The sequence below is a fragment of the Chelmon rostratus genome, chromosome 22 (assembly GCF_017976325.1).
Source record: "Chelmon rostratus isolate fCheRos1 chromosome 22, fCheRos1.pri, whole genome shotgun sequence".
NCBI lineage: Eukaryota > Metazoa > Chordata > Actinopteri > Chaetodontiformes > Chaetodontidae > Chelmon > Chelmon rostratus.
In genome coordinates this window covers 20,714,898-20,742,700 of record NC_055679.1, presented here as the reverse complement: position 1 = coordinate 20,742,700, position 27,803 = coordinate 20,714,898, and the positions used below count along the sequence as shown (strand labels likewise).

The window sequence follows — 27,803 nt, the reverse complement described above, 5'->3', positions numbered from 1 at the left end:
ACTGCGGGATCAGTTCTGGGATCGGGAGACTCCGGGGGGAGATCGGGAAGGGAGCATGCCTGCGGCGGATCTGTGTCAGAACCGTGTCCGGGTTTGGAGCGCGGAATTGTCCTGATGCATGCTGGACTTGTTGCTGCTGGAGGAAAGACACGCGGTGTGGAGGGAAATACTACCAACACAGCGGGGAGAGATTTGACCGAGAAAGCGGATTTTAACCGAAAGAAAGAGAAAAGTGAAGCCTTTGGAGAGTTTTTTCTGGAGGAGAGTTTGTCTTTTGAATTTTTTGCTGCTTTGCGCGTCCAAACAAACAAACGGACTTCCGATGAGGACAGGCTGAGTGCTTTCTTCGGTTTTACGCATCGATTTCATGCGTAAAAATCTCTTTTTCCTGGTGAAAGTCGGTCGATTAGTTCCATCTGTTGCCCGGCTCTCTGTCGTCTCCCTCCTGATGGTCTGTGGTTGCTCCGTCGCTCCGTGAATCCTCCTCCACTGAGCCCCCGTAGCGCTCCAGAAGCAGCATGGCAGCAGGAGTGGCGGCGTGGCTGCCGTTCGCCCGCGCGGCGGCCATCGGCTGGATGCCAGTGGCCGGCGCGCCCATGCCGGTTCCTCCAAAGGAGAAAAACCGCGGGCAGGAAGGTCTGATCATGCTGAACGTGAGCGGCACAAAGTTTCAGACCTGGCGGGACACTCTGGAGCGGTACCCGGACACCCTGCTGGGCAGCACGGAGCGGGACTTCTTCTTCCACGAGGACAGCAACGAGTACTTCTTCGACCGCGACCCGGACATCTTCCGCCACATCCTCAACTTCTACCGCACCGGGAAGCTGCACTACCCGCGGCAGGAGTGCATCTCCGCGTACGACGAGGAGCTCGCGTTCTTCGGCATCATCCCGGAGATCATCGGGGACTGCTGCTATGAGGACTACAAGGACCGTCGGCGGGAGAACCAGGAGCGGATCCAGGACGACGAGGAGATGGACCAGACCAACGACCTGGTCTCGGCAGACATGAGCTTCCGGGAGACTATGTGGCGGGCATTTGAGAACCCCCACACCTCCACCATGGCGCTGGTCTTCTACTATGTCACCGGCTTCTTCATCGCGGTGTCGGTGCTCGCCAACGTGGTGGAGACGGTCCCGTGCGGTACCCTGCCGAACCGCGTCAAGGAGGTCTCGTGCGGTGATCGGTACGCGCTGGCCTTCTTCTGCCTGGACACCGCGTGCGTCATGATCTTCACGGTGGAGTACCTGCTGCGCCTGCTCGCCGCGCCGAGCCGCTACAAGTTCGTTAAGAGCGTCATGAGCATCATCGACGTGGTGGCCATCATGCCGTACTACATCGGCCTCGTCATGACGGACAACGAGGACGTGAGCGGCGCATTCGTCACCCTCCGCGTCTTCAGGGTGTTTCGGATTTTCAAATTCTCGCGGCACTCTGCGGGACTTCGCATCCTGGGCTACACGCTGAAGAGCTGCGCGTCGGAGCTCGGCTTCCTGCTCTTCTCCCTCACCATGGCTATCATCATCTTCGCCACCGTCATGTTCTACGCAGAGAAGGGATCCAGCGCGAGCAAGTTCACCAGCATCCCGGCCGCCTTCTGGTACACCATCGTCACCATGACAACGCTGGGGTAGGTGATGCTGCTGAGTGATGGATGTGTGTGAAGCAGAGGAAGAGTTCTTGGTTGACATGAAGTCAGTTTGGATGTTGGTTAAATAAGTGAAAGGTTTCGTCCTCATACAAAAGTCCCTTAAGATTTTCTTTGATTTTAGTTGTACTGAACCAAAGAGACTCCACATGGTGCAGGTTTGACCAGCTGTGTTTGAGTCTGAAACAAATAAACCTTCAACATGAGTGAGATGTTTGAGAGGATCAGGCCTGAGCTGCAGTCTCGTCTCTGTAGACGTGAGTGCAGGTCTGATCTGGACTGAACCTGTCTAAGTGTGTGCAGGTCTGACCTGGACTGAACCTGTAGACGTGTGTGCAGGTCTGATCTGGACTGAACCTGTAGACGTGAGTGCAGGTCTGATCTGGACTGAACCTGTCTATGTGTGTGCAGGTCTGACCTGGACTGAACCTGTAGACGTGTGTGCAGGTCTGACCTGGACTGAACCTGGTGATTGGTCAGTTTTGTGTCACTCTGTTTCTGCTGTTGCTCGCAGTGAGCAGCCTGAGCTGTATCTGCTGCTCAGAGGCTGAGTTCACTGATCAGGAGGGAGGTTTTATTGTCACTGAGTGTTGGTATCGGATGTTATTGATCACACTGACACACATGATGGCTGGCTGAGTGTTTGCTGATGTCGCGACCTGCCGTCAGGTGATGCATCATGACCGGATGCTACCTGAGCTCTGTTTACCTTTCCGATGAGCCGGCGGTTAACGTCAGCCGGCGTCTTTCCTCCACCATCATGACCTTTTAGAAGCAGCCGCAGCATCACGTCACAAAGCTTCACTCGAGTCCTCAGAGATGTAAAAACACACAAACTTAAAACTGGAGGCTGGACTGAACTCTTTTCAACCTGTTGATAGCTTCACATCACATTTATCTGAAGACTTTTATTTTGTTGGAAATCTCCCACTTCCTGTCAGAGTGTTCATGAAACTGGAGAAAATCCAGTTTAGTTTTGAAGGTTTATCAGATGATGTTTTTTCCTCCTTCACTGAGCTGCTCCTCTTCCTCCTCTACTCTATAAAGAGTGTGTGTGTGTTTGTGTGTGTGTGTGTTGTAACCTCTCTGTAACCTTTGTCTGCACTGAGCGCGCTCAGTAGAGTAAATCTCTTCAGCTGTAGTTTGATTCAGTTTGAGGATCAAATCTGCGTCTGTCAGAGGAAAATAAAATCACAGCGTCTCCTCTCCTCCTCCTCCTCCTGCTCTCCTCCTCCTCCTCCTCCTCCTCCTCTCCTCCTCCTCCTCCTCCTGCTCTCCTCCTCCTCCTCCTCTCCTCCTCTCCTCGTCCTCCTCCTCTCCTCTCCTCTCCTCCTCTTCCTCCTCCTCCTCCTCCTCCTCTCCTCCTCTCCTCCTCCTCCTCCTTCTCTCCTCCTCCTCCTCCTCTCCTCTCCTCCTCTTCCTCCTCCTCCTCCTCCTCCTCCTCCTCTCCTCCTCTCCTCCTCCTCCTCCTTCTCTCCTCGTCCTCCTCCTCTCCTCTCCTCCTCTTCCTCCTCCTCCTCCTCCTCCTCCTCCTCCTCCTCTCCTTTCAACCAGTTTCCGTCTGCTGTTTTCAGTCACGTCTCTGTCCGTGGTGCTGAAACTGAGCTTCCATCTTTAAACTCTCTTCAGCTGAAGTGTGTTTGCTCAGAATTCAGCCCACATAAATTAATTATCTGGAGAAATGCGACTGATTATTTTCATTTTCCATCAATAGTTCAGTCTGTAAAATGTCATTAAAGATTGAAAAAGTTCAAAGTTCAAACCTCCCAGAGCTTCAGAAACAGGAAGTCTGACCCTGAGCTGAATGAATCGTTGGTTTTCAGGTGTTTTCTGTCTGCGGTGCTGAAACAGACTTTTTGTTTCTTCATTGATTGTGAAGTTTCTTTAAAGTTCACAGATTTATGAACGGTTGGTTGAATGTCACTGGGTTTGAGCTGCTCTGAACGTGTTTGTGTTGAAGACAGACAGAATAATTGTGTTTATGTCAGGAGACAGATGGATTTCGACTGATGGATGAAATCTTCCTCATCTTTGAAGCGTCTCCAGTTTGTTCAGGTGGATTCAAACAGCAGCAGAGAGGACGTTTGATTACAGCCGTCTGTTTCCTGATTGGCTGAACTGCAGCTTTTAGTGAGAAGGGATTTTCTGACGGACATGAAGAACCGAGCTGAGGTTCTTTGTGTTTCTGCAGGTCTGACGTGTTCAGTGACACTGAAAGAGTCTTTGTTATACAGTGTAAACACACACACACACACACACACCTGCTGCTCTAATCAAACAGCCTGTCACAGGTTATATAATCACACTGAGTGTTTCAGCTCTGGAGCTGCTGCTGCAGGATTCTACGCGACGCTGAGCATCTTTATATTCAGTTTGACGCGTCATCCAGCTCCTCACTGGAGAACATCACAGCAGCAGAAATAAGACGGACACGAACGAAGAGAAACATCAAACGACTGAACGCTTCCTGCAGTTATCAGCACACATGAAGCATCACACAGGCAGAAAACACACAGAAGCACCATGAAGGCGTCCCAGCATGCACCTGGTTTGATGTGGGTCACCTGTCGCCTTCGTGTCCCGCGTCGGAACAGTAGAGATGATCCTCAACATTATTACAAAAACATGCAAATGATTCAAAGAAAAAGCAGCAAATGTTCACATCTGAGAAGCTTTTACAGGAAAAACGACTTCAGCCGTCATCAGAAGAGTTCGCCGTTCATTTCCTGTCGATCAGCTCATTGATTAATCAGCTGATCGATTCAGCTGAACTTCTGCAAACTGCTGGAGTTTAATTCACAACAAAACATCAGGTTTCATCAAACTCTTCATATAAAGACAATATGAAGTACAAGTACCTCACGTTGTACTTAAATACTTGAGTAAATGTACTTAGTTACATTCCAGGTATGAATTTTCTTTTTGTTCAGAGTAAAAGCTCCACCTCCTCCTCCTGTCACATGGTCAATGAGGTGGTTATAGACACACCAGTGTATGTGTGTGTGTGTGTGTGTGTGTTTGTGTGTGTGTGTGTGTGTGTGTGTGTGTTGGCTTGTTGCAGCTCAGTGACCTGGACAAACACACATGTATTATTCAGTCACATGACCTCCCGCTGCAGAGGGATCAGATCTGGGATCAGACTGATTCCTGCTGCGTTCTCAGTCCGACGCTGCAGGAAAAACTTTATTCACTGATGAAGAAAAGCTGCCGAGAGGAAGACGTTAATCAGGAACTACCCGGTGAAAGAAGAAGACGATCAGTTTGTGTTTGAAGCTTAAATAACGTCGTCTTAAACACGTTCACGTGGAAAGTGACGTACATGTTTGTGTGGGGGGTGAAAGTTTCCTCGTCTGGAGAGCAGGACCATGAACACATCAGTTCATCTCAAGTCTGAGCAGTGTTGAATGGACCAATCACCTGTCCAAAGAATAATCTCCTACCTTTATTTAAACGAGTGTTGGGCGATTGGACGAAAACATCGGCAGCCTGTGATTGGTTGAGCCCATCGCCGGGTGTGCGGCGGGAAGCTGCAGGGCCAGAATCTTTTCACGAAGGCGGTCGAACCAGGACGGCTTCAGTTTCTGCAGAGTTTGAATGAGGTGTGTTTAACGATGAGAAGCTGAGAGAACAGAAGGTGTATTTTTCTGTTTAATAAGGAAAATAAGAGGTTTAAACAGATTAAAGGGATCAGCTTGTCTAGTTGTATGAGATTCTGCAGGCTCTTTGTGTGCTGCATCAGGTTTTTGATGATGATGATCCAGTTTCCCAGCCTCAGTGCCGACAAGGTGGTCCTCCAGAACCAGATAGTCGTGGGCCCGAGTCCAGCGTGAACTTGATTTCTAGTGAAGAATACATGAGAGAGGCTCAGGTAGAAGAGGAGTATAGATGAACGGGATGCAGAGCCGTTAATAAAAACAGGAGCAGCAGCCCCTCCCTTTCAATATTGCCAGCTGTGGACATTACATGGAAGATCCTAATTGATCAAGTGAGGTGTCAATCAAAAGGTCAGGTCCAACATATCACCTGTGCGTGCTTGCGTACTGGAGTTGTAAGGCATCATTGGTTGTGAGTGCTTTGGCGTGTTCAGTTCATGCAGTTGTGTTTGCAGGATTAGCTACTACTGTTGTAACTGTACTCAAAGTTTGACAATTATCAATCAATGGCAGGAGGCGGGACTTTTGTTTTAGCGTGATAATTGCCAGGAAGAGGTGCTGCCTTCAAGACTAAACTCAGGGACTAAAGACTATATGTGGATTAAACACCACTGATTACATAGAAGATTGTAACCTGATTGGCTGCAGTCTCGGCCTCGGTAACATAGACACCGATACGTATCTCTGACTGTTTTTAGTTTGGTATCACTGCGCTTTCATGAGCTCATGATGAGAGTCAGAGGATTTTGTTCTCGGTTCAACATGGTAACAAGGCTCAGTCCAGGAAGTCAGCAGCAGCTCGTCTTAAATCGACCTGGCTGGAGGAGTACACACATTAGCAGCAACGACGTTCCTACAAAACTGTAAAGCAAATGAGTAGAATATAAACATACTCTGTAGGAAACTCACCTTTAATCACTGGGTCAACATGAGAGCTGCTCTAATACCGACACCGATATCAGACATCGACCCAGGACTGACTCAAATAGCTGGACTGGGTATTGGTGACAATGGATCTACTGCAGGATCTGGTATCAGATACTATTATTATGTAATATATATTCTGTAATTCATTACAAGTATATCTGTGTATTTATTTATTACTTTTTGTTTTATAATGTTAGGAAAGCAATATTTAAGTAAGTCTAATGTTATCGTACACGTAAAGAATGATCCCAGTCTCTCCCACACAGAGAGGCATACATCTTACTAATTAAACACTGCGAACGGATCGGTGCTCGGCTTGGGTCTGTACCCAACACCAGGTTCTGAAAGAGTCGGATCGGTGCATCCAGACAAAAATGACCAAACGTTGTGCCCCTAAGACAAGCGGCTGTTTTGATCCCAACAGTGATCTGACAACAACACTGAGTCAAACTGGTGTAAACAGGAAGTAGATTTACCCCCCTTTTTAGTCCTGAGTGCAGCTACAGGTAGTCAGAGACTCCCGAGTCAGCAGGCAGCAGGAAGTCAGGATGAGTTCAGAGTCAACTGAGTCAGCAGGCGGCAGGAAGTCCGGACGAGTTCAGAGTCAACTGAGTCAGCAGGCAGCAGGAAGTCAGGATGAGTTCAGAAACAACCATTCATGACTCATTTCTGTTTGGTGCTGCGACAGTTTTCCCTCACACATGACTACAGACGTTGGTCTGCAAAGAGCACATTAACTAGACGCCTGCCAATAGTTTCATTTTAGACAGAATTAACCTTGATTAGCTACAGCTGATCTAACCTGCCACCTACATTTGTCCTTTGAAGCACTAAAAGTGACGTTCACTGCCGGCTGTGTTCTGTTACAAGGTTTGATGAGAGATTCTTTTAGTCAGTTAAAACTTATCGTTACCTTCACAAGAACTAAACACGGTGTCTGCAGCGGTGAGTATGATACTGCCTGAGCGACTGTGTCTCAGTTCCAGCTCAGCACCAACACCATCATTCCTCTTTCTCCTCGCCTTGTTTCCTCACCAGGTGAGGAGCGCTCTCTGCTGCTATCAGGACGTCGTGAGGCGTTCAGGTGAGCCGTCCCTTTTGGTTCAGACTGTTATCATCACGTCATCTGAACCCGACATAAATCTAACAACACCTGTTAGTTCAGACCGGACCAGCAGGCAGCAGCAGTTCAGTGTCACTCACTTTACTGTAAGGGTCTTTTATTTTGCTTTCCTCTTTAAGTCAACAGGAAGTGATAAACAAGCGTGGTTTCCTGTGTAACCTCCAGAAAGCTGCAGTTGAAGGAGGTGATTTTGAAGCCTGGCAGGGAAGTGAATCGATCACAGATAACAGTCCTGAGGTCTGGGGCTGCTGGAGCTGACCTTCACGGGGAAACATTTCTCACTCTTCAGGCTGTTTTCAGTGTTTCCTCCAGTTTCCTTCCCGACCGTCTCCTCGTCTCTGTGGGATGATACGCCGTTAATGCTGCTAATTAAATTAATGCATTAGCTGCTCAGAACACACACCCAGACTTTCTCTGTGCGTCTAAGTGATTATTTTTAATGGGCTCTGTAATGAAGCCACCTCAGAGGAGCGACCGAGCAGAAACGATGGTTTTGTGTTGTCAGAAGAGAACTCGACTTGTCCCGAAACGCCGCTCCCGTTTCATTTGGAAATGACCGTTTTAATGACGTTCGGAGCGACTCGCTGCCAGAGCCGGGACGATTTCTGGATGCCAGACAATTAGCGGGGAGAAGAGGAGGAGGCCGATGAAGATAGAGTACGAGGATTTGCATATTTGGAGAGTGATGAGGCTTTTCCCAAAAGTCGGAGTCTGACAGGAAGATGAACGCTGAAAGACGGTCGCTGGCTGAATCCACCCACGGGTGGAGGCTGTGAGTCTCTGACAGAACACGTTCTCTCTGATGGCGTCGGTTAAAACAGCAGATGGTAAAAGTTAAGATATGTTTTATTTCACTGTTTCCAGAAACTCATATTAAGATATTATTTATCACTGGCAGCATACGTGGGGGGAATATTAAAGGTTTGGAAAGCAGCAGCCTGGTGGAGGTTGGTGGGCCTGTTTGCAGCCTGTGACGAAGCCTGCAGACACTACTCGGGGCTCATAGACCCCTTCGGTGCAGTCCGAACAGGGTTTCTCAAAGCGGTTTTACTGACACAGGACAAGTCGCTGCTGCTCTTTTCTCTGAGCTTCACACAGTCACCTCCTCTTCAGTCCAATCAGGTTCAAGTGTTCAGCTCCACAAAGACCTGGTGGGTCAGGGACTCTGTGGTGTTGTGATCCTCCTTCCTCTCCTCCTCCTCCTCCTCCATCCCTCAGTCGCTCTGGAGGTTTAACTCCATCCTCTCTCCCCCCTCCTCTCCCTCCTCTCCTTCCTCCGCTTTGTGACGAGTCAGCCAAAACCGACGGAGAAACAATTTAGCCAAGTCGTGGCTTCGTCTTCAGACAGCAGAAATGAAATAATAGGCAGAGTGTTGGAGCTCATTGATCCGGAGCTGGCTGTGAATATCAATGACAGACAGATAAATACACTGCTGCACAGCTGCAGCTCACACGCACACACACACACACACACACACACACTCCGTCATTCAGCTGCAGGAAGAAGAAGACCTCCTTTTATTAAAGAAACACAGCAGCAGCTTCAGTGAGACGAGATAAAAACACCCCGGAGAGTCTGAGCTCACACTTTCCTCTTCCTCATTTCTCTCAGCTGATTTCAGATCAGCTGCTGTCAGCAGAACCCAGTGAAGACGTGGTCAATGTCCATCTGACGCAAATCCCACCGCCCCCGACAGATGAAGCTCAGGTTCTCATGCTGCTCTTTAGAAAAATGGTTTTAATGAACAAGAACAAACAAGTTCTGGTTCAGTTTTCCTCCTTTTGATGCTGTGTTTATACACTGTATATATATATATATATGTATATATGTATATGTACGCATGTATATATACTCTGTCCACCGTTGGCTGTCCTCCACCACCAGGACCTCCAGCTCACGACGGAGCAGCAGGTGTGCGTCTTAGCAGCTGCTCTGACTCTGACTACTTGACAGGCCGGCCACAGTTTGTCCGTCTGGGCAGCGGGCTGTCTGATGTGGTGGTCAGTGATACAGGAGCTCCACAGGGGACTGTGCTTTCTCCCTTCCTCTTCACCTTATACACCACTGACTTTAAGTACAACTCTGAGTCATGTCACCTGCAGAAGTTCTCTGATGACTCAGCTGTTGTCGGGTGTATAAGAGAGGGAGAGGAGGGGGAGTACAGGACACTGATAGACAACTTTGTCGAGTGGTCCGAACAGAACCACCTGTGGCTGAACATCAGCAAGACCAGAGCCACTACGGATCAAAGGGGAGGTGGTGGAGGAGGTGGAGGACTACAAATACCTCGGAGTGGTGATCGACAACAGACTGGACTGGAAATCCAACACAGAGACTGTGTACAAGAAGGGGATGAGCAGACTCTACTTCCTGAGGAAACTGAGATCCTTCAACGTGTGCAGCAACATGTTGGAGATCTTCTACCAGTCTGTGGTCTCCAGCGCCATCTTCTCTGCTGTTGTTTGTTGGGGCAGCAGCATCAGAGCCAGCGACACCAACAGACCTGATAAGATCATCAAGAAGGCTGGCTCTGTACTCGGACTCAGACTTGAGTCTTTCAGACTGTGGTGGAGAGGAGGACGCTGAATAAACTGCTATCCATCATGGACAATGATCAGCAGCCTCTCCATCACACAGTGGACAGACAGCGGAGCAGCTTCTCCCACAGGCTGCTACAGCTCCGCTGTCGAAGGGACAGATACAGGAAATCTTTCCTGCCACATGCCATCACACTGTACAATAACAGCTGAAGATAATAAAAATAATACAATACTTCTTACCACGACTGTTTGCTTTTGATATTTTATTATTATGTATATAATTTTTTTACTGCTTGTTATTTCGATATTTTATTATATATAGTTTGTTCTTACAGTCACGGTACACTTTATTTTCACTGCCATTTGCTTTTGATATTCATTTTGTGCAATACTTTTACTACTGTTTACTATTTGGCTATTTTATTATTATCGTTATGTATATAATCTTTTTACTGCTCGCTATTTTTATATTTTATTATGTATAGTTTGTTCTTTATAGTCTTATTTTCACTTATTTCACTGTGTGTAATGCTGCTGCTGCACTGCAATTTCCCAGCTTGGGATAAATAAAGACTACCTACCTACCTACCGACCGACCGACCGACCGACCTACCTACCTACCTACCTAGCCACCCACCCACCCACCTACCTATCTGCTCTGCCGGCTGAATAAACCTGAACGGGTACAAATGGCTCATTTTCCAGTTCAGTTCTTGTCAGGGAACAAACACACTTCAGTGGGTTCATGGAACCAGACCAGATCCCGGCTTCAGGTCTGTGTGAAGGCTTCTGGTTTCTGGAGCTGGTTCATCGCTGATCTGCAGTCAGTGTAGAAGCCCGTCTCCCCACAGAAAGCTCAGGAACCAACCTGCCTTTGAGCAGAGACTCATTCCTGCGCGGCCGGTCGACCACCATCACATCGCCGTGTCGCTCCTCCTGATTGGACGCTGGAGTCTTCTTCAGTGTGTCAGTGTCTGACTGACTGATAACTGACTGACTGACTGATAACTGACTGACTGACTGATGACTGACTGACTGATGAATGACTGACTGATGAATGACTGACTGACTGACTGACTGACTGACTGATGACTGACTGACTGATGAATGACTGACTGACTGATGACTGACTGACTGATGAATGACTGACTGACTGACTGACTGACTGACTGATGACTGATAACTGACTGACTGATAATTGACTGACTGACTGCTGACTGATGACTGACTGATGACTGACTGACTGATGACTGACTGACTGACTGATGACTGATGACTGACTGACTGACTGACTGACTGACTGATAATCAATGAATAAATATGATCAATCTGAATTGAATTGAAGCTTCAGACGTTTCTTCAGTTGGTGTTTCGACTTTTAGTTTCGGTCTCTGGCAGGTAAACTGGTGTCACTCAGGTGTGGTTGCACCTTGTGAGGAAGTGGGCCCCCGCGGGCCTCACGATCTGATCTCTGAGTGTCGGATCAGGATCGGGTTTCCTCTCTACGTGCTCGCTGTGACCTGATCTCCAATCAGTGAACCGCGAGAGAACCCGCAGAGATCACCTGTCTGTACCTGGAGGTCATGTGACCTGCGGCCCGGCCCCGAGTCACACCTGGAGGGGCGTCGTGCTGCTGCGACATGAAGAAACACGCGTGTTTAAAGTAGAACAGCTGATCCGACTCCGAGGGAGCAGCCGCCGCTGAGGCTCATGGGTACTGTAGTTTTCACACAGACACACGGCTGCGAAAACGGGTCAGTTTAAAATATCTAACAGAAGTTTTTAAAGGAGTATCCTTTGATGTTTTCTTTGCAGTATCCTTTGATGTTTTCTTTGCAGTATCCTTTGCAGTATCCTTTGCAGTATCCTTTGATGTTTTCTTTGCAGTATCCTTTGCAGTATCCTTTGCAGTATCCTTTGATGTTTTCTTTGCAGTATCCTTTGCAGTATCCTTTGCAGTATCCTTTGATGTTTTCTTTGCAGTATTCTTTGCAGTATCCTTTGCAGTATTCTTTGATGTTTTCTTTGCAGTATTCTTTGCAGTATCCTTTGCAGTATTCTTTGATGTTTTCTTTGCAGTATCCGTTGCAGTATTCTTTTATGTATTTTTTGATGTATTCTTTGCAGTATCCTTTGCAGTATCCGTTGCAGTATTCTTTGATGTATTCTTTGCAGTATCCTTTGCAGTATCCGTTGCAGTATTCTTTGATGTATTCTTTGCAGTATCCTTTGCAGTATTCTTTGATGTTTTCTTTGCAGTATTCTTTGCAGTATCCGTTGCAGTATTCTTTGATGTATTCTTTGCAGTATTCTTTGCAGTATCCGTTGCAGTATTCTTTGCAGTATCCTTATTGTATTCTTTGCAGTATTCTTTGCAGTATTCTTTGCAGTATCCTTTGCAGTTTTCTTTGCAGTATCCGTTGTAGTATTCTTTGCAGTATTCTTTGCAGTATAATTTGCAGTATTCTTTGCAGTATCCGTTGCAGTATTCTTTGATGCATTCTTTGCAGTATCCTTTGCTGTATTCTTTGCTGTATTCTTTGCAGTATTCTTTGCAGTATTCTTTGCTGTATTCTTTGCAGTATTCTTTGCTGTATCCTTTGCTGTATTCTTTGCAGTATTCTTTGCAGTATTCTTTGCAGTATCCTTTGCTGCAGACCGACACTTGTCGTAGAGTATTTTTCAGCCTCTCGGTAGTTTCACTTGTGTGAAACTGGTGTTTTGCAGTATTTCTACTTCCTTCTGTGTCATCTGTGGGTTCATCTCAAACACAAAGAGACTCAATGAGAAGAAGTTTTTCAGGAGAAACTTTCCTGATCGTCAGTCTGTCGAAGACAATCAACGTGATGTTAAAACATCAGCTGTTTTGATTGTTTTAATGCTTTTATTTTTAAAGGATTGGGCCTGAAACACATTTCAAAATAAGAAACAAATTTCTGTCAGAAATATTTATTAAAGATTCCCTGAAAACGTCCTGCAGGTACATCCAGGTGTGACCAGTGAAGCTCAAACAGTGCACACACACGCACACACACACGTACACACACACACACATACACACACACAAAGCTTGTATAGTGTTTGGTCCAGTGTAGTTCAGGTGAGCTCCACCCCTCACCTGTGTCACCTGTCAGGTCTGTCCAGGTGATTCAGACATTTGATCTGAAGCTGCTGCTGTTGTTTTGTCACATGTAGTAACACGTTCAGACACACGATCACATGACCTCATGTCTCTCTCTCTCTCTCTCTCTCTCTCTCTCTCTCTCTCACACACACTGTAATGGCAAAAACAGGTTTTGGCTTTTCCTGTAGCCCACAAGTCCTATCCGTTTCCCCATCACATCAGAAGGCAGATTTCAGTGTCAGACTCACACCCGTAATAATCCAACGAGCTGGTCGTGGCTGGAATTGTTGCCGATTTTATTGCAAATAAAATAAAATACAAACAAAAGGATGCAATGGTATGCAAAAGATAAAGTCTACAAAATAGCATAACTACAAAACAATATTCAGCACAGGTGAGCAGCGTGCGTCGTAGGCGGGCGAGGTCAATGACTGTATCCTGCTGCCTGCCTTCCTACAGTCATGCGCAATAGGCATCCATTTACCCGGTGGTGGTGGCACCATTCACCACCTATAGAGGACGCAATCTCACAAAATGCAGAAAACAACAAAATATGAGTACAAGCAAAATAAACTTCAATGTGGCTCCTACACACCGGCCCCTAATTGTTCTCCAAGAATCAATTACTTTAAAATATACAGAAAAGGAGCCAAATAATTAAGTATCCATTAACTATGTGTAACAAAAATGAGTCAAAAATAGGGCAGTTATCAATTAGGTAAGTGTGTAATTCAAACGAAATGACTTCCCTGTATAGCGTTATCAGGGACCTCATTAGGGTTCGTCGTCAGGGTTCATCGTCAGCCTCAAGGATGCGGCACAGCTTGGTGATGGGCCTCTCAAGGATTGACGTCTTGGTCTTCAGCTTCACAGACCTGACCAGGCCTCTTGCATCTGATGTGGTCTCCAGCACTCTTCCTAGTGGCCAGGACCCTCGTGGAGCAGTGGGATCGACCACCAGGACAATGTCTCCAATGTTGAAGTTCTTCTTCGTGCCTGTCCATTTCTGCCTTTCTTGGAGCAGGAGAAGATATTCCTTTGTCCATCTGAGCCAGAAGAGATCGGCCATGTACTGGACCTGTTTCCAGCGGCGCTTGGCATAGATGTCAGACTTCTGGAAGACTCCAGGGGGCAGAGTGGGCATGGTCTTCAACAAAAGGAGATGATTGGGGGTCAGCGGTTCAAGGTCATGGGGGTCAGAGGACACTGTGGAGAGGGGGCGGCTATTCAGGATAGCCTCCACCTCACAGAACAGGGTATGAAGGCCTTCATCGTCAGTGGTTTGCTGATGCAGAGTGGAGTTGAGCACCTGCCGGACAGATCGTATGAGTCTTTCCCAGACTCCGCCATGGTGTGATGCAGCTGGTGGGTTGAAACTCCATTCAATGCCATCAGGAAGTAGGGCGTCTTGGATTTTCTTCTCATTGAGAGACATCAGGGCCCTCTTCAGCTCTGCATGCGCACCCACCAGGTTTGTCCCATTGTCAGACCTGATGTGCTTGACTTGGCCTCTCCTGCACACAAACCTCCTCAAAGCATGAATACATGAGTCTGTGTCCAAAGTATAAGCAATTTCTAAATGAACAGCTCTGCTGGACATACAAGTGAAGATGACTCCATACCTTTTGATGGTGCTTCTCCCTCGCCTCACCTCAATCGGGCCAAAGTAGTCCAGTCCAACATTGGTAAAGGGTGGGAGGTCAGGTAGGATTCTTTCCAGCGGCAAGTCTGCCATTTTCTGCTGACCTACTTTGCCTCTCACACGGCGGCATGTGACACATTTGGAGAGCACCTTTCTTGCTACTGAGTTGCCCTTTACAATCCAGTAACTCTTGCGGAGCTCTGAAAGCATGTGGTTTCTGCCACTGTGTCCACTGCGTTCATGAATGTGTCTTAACAGCAGCACTGAGATGTGTGAATCTGTGGGCAGGATGCAGGGATGTTTAGTCTCCTCCGGCATTGCGGATCTGTGTAGTCTGCCACCTACCCTCAGGAGGCCATCATCCAGTACAGGATCGAGCCTACACAGCCTACTGTTGATAGGTACTCTGGGAGGAGTCATCTGCAATGTTGAGAGTTCATTAGAGAAAGCTTGTCTCTGAACATACCTGACAACTGCTCTTTCTGCATCCGCTAGGTTGCTCACTGTTAAGCGCTGTTCAACACAGGATTTTACGTCTTCCACCTTTTGGCTCGACTGTGACCTGTGGGTGAGTGGGGCGAGCTCTTTTCCTTTTTTCATTTTCAGCATCAAAAATCTCATCAGCTTGAGGTACCAAGCTACAGCCTTTAAGAGGCTGATCCAGTTTGAGAAATACAAAATAAGATGGTCAGAAGGGGTTTCAAGTTTCACCATGGCTGCGAACACGGTGGTGGTTCTCCTAACCTCTGGATCATCCTGAAGCATGGGGCCCAGTGCCTGCACTACTGGCCAACTTTCCTCTGGTTTCCATAGAAACTTGGGTGCATGCATCCATCTCTCTTGATCCATGAACCTTTTGGCATTCAACCCTCTGGATGAGTCGTCAGCAGGGTTGTCTTTGCTGCCTACATACCTCCACTGCGACAGCTCTGTGTTGTCTCGTATAAATGAGACTCTGTTTGCCACATAGGTCTTAAACCTGGCTTGGTCATTGGCAATGTACTTCAGCACTGTTTGGCTATCTGTCCAGAACAGTGAAGGCTCCAAGTCAAGGTGTAATTCTTTCCTCAGCATTCTGTCCACTTTGACTAACAGAGCAGCAGCTGCCAGCTCCAGTCTTGGCACTGTGATGTTCTTTAAGGGTAGCACTCTAGACTTGCCAAGTACAAAGGTGACATGCACTACATCTTTCTTGTTCACCTGTCTGATGTAGCTCACAGAGCCATAGCCACTCTCACTGGCGTCAGCAAAGTGATGCAGTTTGGCACACCTGGTCACTCCAAAGCCCTCTGGTTTCAGACAACGGCGCACACTGAAGCCTTTGATTTTCTCCAAGCTGCTGATCCACTCCATCCACCGTTCTGATATGGCCGGTGGCAATGGCTCATCCCATCCAAAGCCTGCCTGGCAGAGCTCCTGTAGCAGCTGCTTGGCTGGAAGAATAAGAGGAGCAAGAAAGCCGAGTGGGTCAAAGATAGAGCTGACAACAGACAGTATGCCTCTGCGTGTATGCGGCTTTTGGTTGAGGTTGATGTTGAATTGGAAGCTGTCTGAGTCTACACACCATTGCAGTCCCAATGCTCTTTCAACTGGCAGGCTGTCTTTGTCAAGATCAAGTAACTTAATGTCTTTGGCTCTGTGCTCTTTGGGTATGGATGACAGCACCGCACGGCTATTGCTGACCCACTGAGTTAGCTGAAACCCACCTTTGCTGCACAATGCAGTGAGATCTCTTACCAGCTGGATGGCTTCAGACTCTCTGGCCACTGACCTGGCGCAGTCATCAACATAAAAGTTGTGCCTGATGGTCTCTGCTACATGATGGGGAAAACAGCTTTCATTGTCAGTGGCAGTTCTTTGAAGAGCATAGGTTGCAATACTTGGAGAAGACACAGCACCAAAGATGTGCACAAGCATTCGGTGTTCCTTTGGGGTCTGACTGGTATCACCTTGTGGCCACCAAAGGAATCGCAGGTAGTCCACATCAGACTTTGCCACTCTGACCTGATGGAACATTGATTTGATGTCAGCCATGATTCCAATGGGCTCTTTGCGAAACCTCATGATGACCCCAAGGAGAGAGTTGGTGAGATCTGGACCCTGTAGCAGTTCAGTGTTGAGTGACACACTTTGGAAAGACGCAGCACAGTCGAACACCACTCTGAGTTTTTTCTTCTTAGGGTGGTAAACCCCGTGGTGTGGCAAGTACCAGGTTGTTCCTGGCGGTTGCATGAGTTCCTTCTGAGGGATTTCCTCAGCGTAGTTATTCTCAAAGATGTCAGTGAGAAATGTTATGTACTCCTGTTTGAACTGCTCATTCTTTGACATTTTCCTTTTTAGGCTATACAGACGCTGTTCTGCCATTTGCCTATTGCTTGGCATCTGCACATTTGTTTTCCTGAAGGGCAGTCTCAAACTGTAGTGGCCATTCTCCAGTACTGCCTCCTTTGCTATGCGTAGGAATATTTTGTCCTCAGCAGACATTTCTGTCTTTTCCTCTGATGCATTTTCCTGGAAATCCTGGTTGTACTGTGAGATTAGCAGCTTCTCCAGACTCGCAACAGAGATCCTATTGACTGTCACACTTCCTCTAGTACCAGCAGCACTTCTCAATGGCCCATTTACCACCCACCCTAACAGTGTTCTTACTGCGTAGGGACCCCCATTTTGGCTATTTATTACCTCCCACGGTTCTAGTAGGTTTGGAGCATTCGTGCCAATCAACAGTTCCACCTTTGAACTAATGGAGGGAATGGTGACCTTACTTAAGTACGCCCAATGCGCCAGGTCACTTTGCTTGGGGATGCTGCTACAGGTTACTGGCATGTCCTTTTGAGTCAAAGTGTCAGGAAGATGGAAGAATGTGTCGCTGTCCAGTGCTGAAACTTCCAATCCTGATATAACATGCGTTGGGACCGACGTTTCCTGATTCATAGTGCGCAGAAGTATGCGTGTCCTCTTTCCTCTCAGATTGAGACGTGTCATGAGCTCCTCTGAGCAGAAGGTGGCAGAAGACCCAGGATCCAGCAGAGCGTATGCTTGTATGACATGGCTGCCCTTTGTTGCCTTGACATTAACTGGGACAATGGAAAGAACGCTCTCATGGTCTCCGGCCCCTATATGACCACATGACTCTGCTACTCTAACCTCAGATGGACTGTCTGCTTCCTTGGTTGCAATGTGGAGGATGCTGGGATGGGTTCGCTTGCACAATTTACAAGTAAGACGCCTACTGCAGTCTTTACTAATGTGCCCTGGTGTGAGACATCCATAGCAGATGCCCTTGGTCTTCAAGAAGCTTAGCTTGTCTCTATGGGCCCTTTTCATGAACTTCTGGCATGAGTCTAGTGCATGTTTGGAGCTGCAAAAGTCACATGATGGCTCAGGTTTTTTTTCTTTAACAGGGGCTACACTGGTAACATAGCTACTGCTAGAGGGCTTGGAGGGTCGTGTTTTAGCAGGAGCTTTTGTCTTTCCTTTAACTGCTGACTGCTCTTGGAGATCGCCAAACATTGGGTCACCTGCTATGCGAGCCTGCCGTTCCATAAAAGAGACAAGGTCTAAAATTCTTACTCTGCTTTGGCGTTGTTCTTGCAGCTCAAATGCCTTGTTGCGCCATTTCTCCCTGAGCTTGTATGGCAATTTTACAGCAATGCTCTTCATGGTGGATACAGTGTCCAGCTCTTCCATGTACGACATTTCCTCCATTGCATTGCAGCAGCTCCTCAGGAACATGGCGTAATCCTGCAGGGACTTGGCATCCTGTGATTTGATCTGAGGCCATGAGAGGGCCTTTTCCAAGTAGGCGCAAGAGATCTTATACTCATTGCCAAAGTTTTCCTTCAGTAATTGCAGAGCCTTTTGGTATCCTCTATCCGGTGCCATATATTCACAGCTCTTAACTAGCCGTTGAGCTTGGCCCTTGGTGTATTGTATGAGATATTGCAGACGGTCTCTGTGGTTGTCAGTTTTCCGTTCAATCATGTTCTCAAAATTATGAATGAATGACTTGTATTCGAGAACCTCACCATCAAAGACTGTAAGGCTGCCCTGTGGTAAGGTGGATGACAGCTGTTGTTTCATGAGCAGTCTGGTTAGTTCATTTTGATTTTCCAACACGTTGATCATATGACTGTCATGTGGCGAGTTGGGTGTAGAGGGTGTTTGAGCCAGAGGCTGTGACTGTGGCTGAGGTGGAAGTCGAGGCTGCAGTTGAAGCTGAGGCCATGATGGGGACTGAGGCTGTGGCTGTAGTTGAGGCTGAGGCTGTGGTGGCTGAGGCTGTAGCTGAGGCCATGGTAGGAGCTGAGGCTGCAGAAGAGGCTGGGGTGGTGGCTGTTGCTGCAGATGGGGCTGTAGCTGAGGCCTTGGTGGGATCTGAGAATGAGGCTGCGGTGGCTGTGCAGGCTGAGATTGAGTGGATAGGTTTGCAGCTAGTTGAGTGGGGGGCTGAGTAGAATAAGGGCGCCGTGCAGCTGACTGAGTTAGGACATGGGAAATATTTGAGTCACCTCCATAGGGAAGACTGTGCACTTGCACTGCTGTGTACTGCACCTGGTCACTGCTAGTGGGCCTAGGGTAAGGTGCAGGTCTGCTGGTATCTAGGTTAAGCAGGGGGAAATTAACATGAGCAGCACTTGCTTTGGGCTTGACTGAGGGGGTTTTATGAAAAGAAATTGAACTTTCCAAGTCTTCATCCAATTGTGCAGCTTGTGACGCTCCTTCTCCCAGCACAGACATATGAGCTGTATCCAAATCAAACGGAATGGGACCGAAAGTGTTCTTTTCGGCAGCCTTTAAGTAACTGATCTTTGCGTTGGCGGCGTCCAATTCAACGCTAAGCTCCAGCGCTTCTCTTTGTTTGCGCAATATTTCCTCCTGCTCCTCAATTGCGTGTTTCTGCTGCAATTTAGACACTTTGGCCAATAAAGCTTCTCGATCTGCTTCTGCATTAATGCGTAAAGATCTTGTTGATGAATGTGATCTGCCCGATGAACTGCTGGACCTATGCGACTGCGCATCGAGAAAGTCAAGGTCCGCCTGGGCATTGCCAAGCTTCAATGGGGCGGATTCTGGCACTTCGGCAGAGGAAGTAACTTCAGTTGCGCTTGGGGAGCTAGGATTTTCAACATATGCAATCCATTCCGACACCTTATCAATAAAAGCAACAATACCCGCAAGTCTCGGCTGATACCATTTTTCCTCATCTTCCACGCGTATACTTTCATCAAGCATGTCCGCGTAGGATGCATGCAACGCCTTGAATTCTTCCAAAAATTCATCAAACTTAATCAGATTGTGTTTAACTTCATCTAGAAAGTCTTTCTCCGTCATTAAATTATTCAAAATATTTATTCTCCTGGTAATGTGAGACATTTTTCCTGATCTGGCAGCGCGCAGCCGCTTCACCGTTTCGTCCTCCATATTTACAACAGGTGTCTCCGATTCCTTAGATTCAGCCATTGTTCAAAACAAATAAAGTTCCAAAAACTCACAGAAATAATAAATTTCTTCCTTTCAGTTAATTTCAGTTAGTTTCAGTCAAGTTCAAAACAGTTTGGTGCAATTGTTTGGTCACGTCAATTAACTCCAAAAAATAAGGATTCCAAAAAATCTTCACAAAAAACACGAACCAAACTTGCTTCTAAATAATTAAAGCATTATTGTCCAACGAAAAAACTTTCAAATTTGTGGCATTTGGCCGCACATACCTCCAACGAAGTGATTCCTTTGTTCCTTTGTAGCGCGTAATGCCGACAGTTCCTATGATCCTCCAGCGCGCTGCAGCAAGGTTTCTCCGTGATCCAAAGTTATCCTAGAAGTTGCAGAAGTCATTGACGAATTGTAATGGCAAAAACAGGTTTTGGCTTTTCCTGTAGCCCACAAGTCCTATCCGTTTCCCCATCACATCAGAAGGCAGATTTCAGTGTCAGACTCACACCCGTAATAATCCAACGAGCTGGTCGTGGCTGGAATTGTTGCCGATTTTATTGCAAATAAAATAAAATACAAACAAAAGGATGCAATGGTATGCAAAAGATAAAGTCTACAAAATAGCATAACTACAAAACAATATTCAGCACAGGTGAGCAGCGTGCGTCGTAGGCGGGCGAGGTCAATGACTGTATCCTGCTGCCTGCCTTCCTACAGTCATGCGCAATAGGCATCCATTTACCCGGTGGTGGTGGCACCATTCACCACCTATAGAGGACGCAATCTCACAAAATGCAGAAAACAACAAAATATGAGTACAAGCAAAATAAACTTCAATGTGGCTCCTACACACACACACACACACACACACACACACGTGTATGTGCTTCACGTCACCACAGTGTTTGGATCGTGTACTTTGTGTCTGGAGTGAAATAAATAATCAGGCGCTGCTGACCTTGTTGTGTACACCTGCAGCTGAAGTCACCACAGGAGCATTAGCATTGGTTAGCCTGCTGCTAGCGTGTGTTTTTAGCATTAGCCTTGTAGCACAAACTTCACGAGCTACATTCCTACCTCTCTGTTAGCATTTAGTGGTGCACAGGAAGCAGACAGTCTGCTTCGGACAGAAACGTTGATGGACGTTCCTGTCTGCTCCACCCTCACCCCAGCCGGGTCACGTGGAAGTGTGTGTGTGTGTGTGTGTGTGTGTGTGTGTGTGTGTGTGTGTGTGTGGAAGGTCAGCGGCTGTTTGAAGCATCACTTCCACTCGTTCCGGCTGTTATCTTCATATTAGTTTGAGTTTTACAGTTAAAGCTGCTGGAGCGACTCATTCTGTTTGTTTCACTGAGATTAAAAACTGCCTCGATGTCTCCCGGAGGACCGAGAAACACGATAAAACTCAATAAGAGCAGCTTTAAGAGAACTTCCAGTGTTTGATTGATGTTCTCTGAGAAGACGTTCAGCATGTTTCCACCTCTTTATGATGCTTTTCTCATTAGAACAGAAACTCCCCCGACACAGAAATGTAAATCCATTACCAGCATCGCTGCTGCAGCCCCAGAAACAGGAAACACATTAACGGCTAATATGCTAACACTGCTATAAATCTAAAACACAATAATAACGCTAAACGGGAAGCTAACGAGACTATCACAACACAACTGATGCAACATCCCACACTACCCCACCCAGAACTACCCCCACCCACCACCACCACCACCCCGGCACCAGGATGAGGTGAAAAACTGTATGAAGGCAGTTTATATCACAAAATCAAATCCATGGATTTCAGCCGGCAATGAGACAACATGAGGGTGTTGGGTGGTGTTGTGGGGTGCTGGGGGATGCTGAAGAGCTCTGAGTGATGCAGGATGGTGCTGGGTGGCGCTGGGTGGTGCAGCCTGGTGCTGGGTGGTGTTGTGGGGTGCTGTGGGATGCTGGGTGGTGCAGCCTGGTCCTGGGTGGTGCTGGGGGATGCTGGGTGGTGCAGCCTGGTCCTGGGTGGTGCAGCCTGGGGCTGGGTGGTGTTGTGGGGTGCTGTGGGATGCTGGGTGGTGCAGGATGGTCCTGGGTGGTGCAGCCTGGTCCTGGGTGGTGCTGGGTGGTGCAGCATGGTCCTGGGTGGTGCTGGGTGGTGCAGCATGGTCCTGGGTGGTGCTGGGGGATGCTGTGTGGTGCAGCCTGGTCCTGGGTGGTGTTGAGATGAAGCAGACTCTCTGTGAGAATCAGATGAAAAGCGCTGAAATGAAAGTGGGAGCAGCTGAAGAGTCTTTGAAAACCAATAAACTGATGAATGCGATGCTGGAGGAAACCTCAGGATCCTGGACTGGACTCAAGGGGTGTCAAGGGTCTTCCGGGAGTTAGTGATGGAGTCCTTGAGGTCCTTGAGAGATCCTTGAGGCCTTCTGGTCAGGTTCAAGTGGCCAGAAGGAGACCTCGACCCACCGAAGGCCGAAAGACCCACCGACGGCAGACACACATACACTAATATATATCTGTACTGTGTCTGCGTGTGTGTGAACATAAAGGTTGATCATTGAATGTTGACACTGTAAATAAAAGTGTCATTTATAAGATGACCAGCTGAACCTTCGAGACCGACTGACTGACTGACTGATGACTGATGACTGACTGATGACTGATGACTGATGACTGACTGACTGACTGACTGACTGACTGATGACTGACTGACTGACTGATGACTGACTGATGACTGATGACTGACTGACTGACTGACTGACTGATGACTGACTGACTGACTGATGACTGATGACTGACTGACTGATGACTGACTGATGACTGACTGATGACTGACTGCCTTTGAGCAGAGACTCATTCCTGCGCGGCCGGTCGACCACCATCACATCGCCGTGTCGCTCCTCCTGATTGGACGCTGGAGTCTTCTTCAGTGTGTCAGTGTCTGACTGACTGATAACTGACTGACTGACTGACTGATGACTGACTGACTGACTGACTGACTGATGACTGACTGACTGATTACTGACTGACTGACTGATGACTGACTGACTGACTGCTGACTGATGACTGACTGACTGACTGACTGACTGCTGACTGACTGACTGATTACTGACTGACTGACTGATGACTGACTGACTGACTGCTGACTGATGACTGACTGACTGACTGACTGACTGCTGACTGATGACTGACTGATGACTGACTGACTGACTGATTACTGACTGATGACTGACTGACTGACTGACTGACTGACTGACTGACTGATTACTGACTGACTGATTACTGACTGATGACTGACTGACTGACTGACTGACTGACTGCTGACTGACTGACTAACTGACTGACTGCTGACTGATGACTGATGACTGACTGACTGCTGACTGATGACTGACTGATGACTGACTGACTGACTGATTACTGACTGATGACTGACTGACTGACTGACTGACTGACTGATTACTGACTGATGACTGACTGACTGACTGACTGACTGACTGAATTCCAACCTGTGATCGGGAAGCAGCAGGAGTCAAAGCGTTTCCGTGTGAAGGTGCGGCGGCGGGCTGGTGACATCAGATCCTGCTGCAGCGCGACGCTCAGACGAGGAACCCAAACACAGAATGAACGGAGAAAAGCTTTTACACAGAGGATGTTAACGGTTCCTTCAAGGACTCGTCATGGAGTCCTGGAGCTCTGCCGGAGTGACTTTTGAAGGGTTTCCAGGAGTCCTTGAGAGGATTCCAGGCATCTCCAGGTACATGAGTGAAAGAATAAAAAGAATCACAGACTTGTACCTCAGTCTCACTGCGTTCACTCTTCAGAAATTATAAATCCGTTTATTTCTTTTTGTTTTGTGGATTAAATAAACTGATTTTCTACATTCTGACTGATTTCAGTTCAGGTTTTCCAGCAAATAGACACAAGTGAGAAAACTGCATTTTATTGATTATTTTCACTTGTTTGTCTTCAGTAATGAAACGGCTGTAAGGCAGAAATACTGCACGCTTTTCTCCCACGACGTGACGTATGTACTGTATATGTGTATAAATATACGCATGCAGTATATTCCAGCATGTGAAAGCTCTCGTTCAGCGTCTGCTGCCCTGCAGTCAGAAAGAAGAAAATAAAAAGCTTCAGCAGCAGCTGCTTCGTATTTTTAGCTTCATTCAGACTGTGGCGCCTGTTCACACACACACACACACACGCACACACGCACACACGCACGCGCACACGCACACACACGCACACACACACACACAGATGATGATAAGTACATCCGCTGCCGGCCGTACTGTAAACACAGACTGGAAACAGATTCATAACTGCTCCACCTCATTTCATCTGTTGCTGCTCTCGGTGGAAATGAACAAATATAATCGGATTTCTTCCTGAGATTTTAGGAAAATTAAAAAGCAGAAAGAGAAACGGTCGCAGCAGCAGCAGGTAACAAACACACGGATACAGAAACTGAACCGAAGCAGTTTCATCAGGTTTTAATGTGGGGGGGTTTCTGCTGCAGATTGAAATAATGAGAGTTAATCAGATTTGTTATTATATTAACTCTCATCTGATTTATCCAGAATAAACCATCAAACATTCGACCTAAATGTGACTCTTCAGAATAAATCATCCTTTTCACCTGCGGTCCTGGTCCTGACGCGGTCTTCCTGGTTTTGGACGCTGTGGTCACGTGACCTCTGACCTGCTGGGACCTGACAGTCAGGGGACATTTTAAAGGCAGAAATATTTTTTAGACTCGTCATATTTAAAATGTGGCTCATAAATAAAGGAACAGATTATTTTTACTCCAGGCAGTTTGGAGAAAACTTCCTAAAAACTGTTCAGGACTTCATGCTGGAAAATAACATTTACAGACAGAATAACTGGAAATAAAATCTGCATTTATTCGTCTCTTCACTCCATAACGACCAGTCGAGGACACATGAGGACGTAGTTCCACATTTAAAACAGGACAGTACGCTGAAGAATGAGCACAGAGAAATAAAGGAACATCGAGACGCTGCGTTAAATATTCAGTCGTTCAGGAACATTTGAACAAAGTGAGATTGATTAACTGATTGGTTTCCTGGAATCCAAACAGAATCTCACTTCAAGGCTTCTCGTCCTCCAGCAGCAGTTGATCTCAGGGTGAATGTGATGACTGACGGGACCAAGTTGAACCTGGTCTGATCCAGTCTGGGTCGGTTGCGTTAATAGTGTGAATCATATATACCATATAGTATATAATATGTAAAGAGTCCAATCTGACATTTTGATCAAGTCCTGGACCTGTTGGTGGTTCTGTAGGACCTTGAAGGTGACCTTATTGGTCATTAAGGAAGTTCTTGAGGTCATGCTGTGGCCCCTGTTCCCTAGGGGGTTCTAAGAGGTTCTTTTCAGCATCGGTGTTGCTGCCTATCATCGATACAAGCTGCTGGTTGTTAGAAGTTATTACAACCCATATTTATGTTTATTGTTTGGCAGCGACCTCCAGTGGCCATACTAACTGTGACGTGAGCGAAGCAGGGTCAGGTGATGTAGCAAAACAAAGTTCATGTATGGAGGAAGGTGGGGTGGATGTATTTTAACCCAAATCATGATCTTTTCCTGAACCTAAACAAACAGTTTTGGCAGCTAAAGCAAAGAAAACTGCAACTGTTTGTTGATGTTAAGAAGTTACTGGATGTAACTGCAGTTCTATGAGTACCTGCGACTGATCGCTACGTTTGGCGTCATCGTCTTTCTGTCGTTCAGATATGAAGACATGTTGTTAGTTTCATTCCAGAAGACGTGGTAGTCGGCGTCCTCGCAGGTTTTGCGTCTACCTGCAGAGCTCCGGTGGTTGTCCTTCAGCTCGTCCTCAGCCTTGTCCTGAGCTGAGTGAGATCAGTAAAACCACGAGAAGTCTGGCTGTTGTCTCTGGAGATCCAGCTGTTTTCATCTGTGCTGGTTTGTTCAGTTGGATCCTCTCAGCCGATCTCTCTGATTGGCTCGCAGGGTAGCGCTGTGTGTGTTTTCGTATTGTCTCTCATGTCTTTTTAATTTGCTAATTTTTGCAACCTGATCATCCATCAGTGTTAACAGGTCATTATATCACCCTGACAGCTGTGTGTTATATAATCCATTTGTCCCTGAGGGTAATTACAGCAGCAGGTGTGGAGCTGAGAGGAGAAACTCACCTTGTTTCTACGTAACACCAGGATAGAGTGACACACACACACACACACACACACACACACACACCTGACTGTTGTATAAAACAACAATAACTCCTGACAGCTGTTACCTGTAAACACCTGCCCACTACTTTTTGTTTCCTGTGAGGAAATAAATCCACTGACAACACGTTTAATGTTTTATCTGTTTATCTGGAAACAGCAGAAGTCGACTCGTTAACACGAGTGCTGACAAACACACCGTGTCCCCGTTACCTGCTGTTCCAGTATGCACACAGCTGACATGTAGGAGGTTCTAGATGGTTCTTGCCATCATTTAGGGGGTTGAAGGGGTCCAGTGGGTGGTTCTGCTGCTAATTTAAGAGGTTCTAGTGATCCCAGTAGATCTATGCATCTTTAGATGGTTCTAGTGTGTTGTGAGTTTGGTGGTTCTTATGGTCATTGAGAAGGTCCAAGGGGAGCTGTAGTTCCATGACTGCAGTGGTCCTGTAGGTGGTTCTAGAGATGCTCAAGGCAGTTCCAGTGAACCTTTTGAAGTATCTGGTGCCATTAAGGAGGTTATAGTGTTCTTGTAAGTGGTTCTAATGGCCCTTTCGTAATCATAAAAGTGGAGGTTTAAGAAGGCCTTCAGAAGGTTCTGATGGTCCCATAGGTGGTTCTATGGATCCTTAAAGGTGGCTATGACGGTCATCCTGGAGGTGATATAGATGGCCCCCATTCTTCAGGAGGTTCTAGAGGCTTTTAAGGGGGTTCTTGTGAAGATTTAGGTGGTTCTGAGGGTTGTGTAAGGTGTTTGTACCGTTCTTTTAGAAGGTTGCAGTGGTTATTGAAGAGGTTTTAGGGTTCTTTTAGGTGGTTTTGTGCCCTTTAGGAATCACTAAGTATGTTCTAGGGGTTCTTTATGTGGTTATAGAGGTTATATACAGGTCTTATAGATGGTTGTAGAGGTCTTGTAGGTGGGTCAGGTGGTTGTAGTGGTTTTGCAGGTCCTGGAGGTTGTAGTCCAGCTGTAGGGTAAGAACGGCAGAAGATGAATGAATATCAACAAGAAAACACAGAGCCTCTTTGTTTTCTGTGCGGTTCAGTGTGAATCAATGGAAACAGCAGAGATGAATCATTTACTGAACAGTCACCACACCGCTGATCTGATCTGACCTCTCGCGCTTTGGTTCAGGTCAGTGTCTTTATTGAAGAAGGGCTGATTTCACAGAGGAACATCAGAGATACGAAGCTGTTATCGCTCTTGTTATGACGTTAGAACAAACAGCTGAGCAGAGCAATAAAAGCGTGTTTCCAGCTGCGGCGTGTTTAATGTATATTAATGTTGTTCTGTGGGACTGTGATGAACGATGTGCTCTGCGCCGCTGTTTGTTTTTCATTGTTTCTCTGGGTTTAATATCGATCCCCCTCCTGTAATGTACCGATCTGTTTAATGTGCTGCAGGAGGGACATCAACTGTTTGTTTCTATGGCAACAAACAGGACGGCGGTTTGAATCCCACAGTGACTCTGTCTGTACTGTTGGTCTGTAGTCAGATCAGTGTATCGTGCTGCA

At 47.0% G+C, this 27,803-nt stretch overlaps 1 protein-coding gene across 1 annotated transcript in view; it reads left to right on the top strand.

Annotated features, from left to right (window-relative positions):
- The first annotated feature begins 518 nt into the window (after positions 1 to 518).
- Positions 519 to 27,803, top strand: part of LOC121625900 (potassium voltage-gated channel subfamily D member 2-like) — a 63,697-nt gene continuing 36,412 nt past the window's right edge. The window contains exon 1 of the mRNA XM_041964219.1: positions 519 to 1,630. Within this exon, the coding sequence (XP_041820153.1) occupies positions 519 to 1,630 (1,112 nt within the window). The remainder of the gene's footprint in view (positions 1,631 to 27,803) is intronic.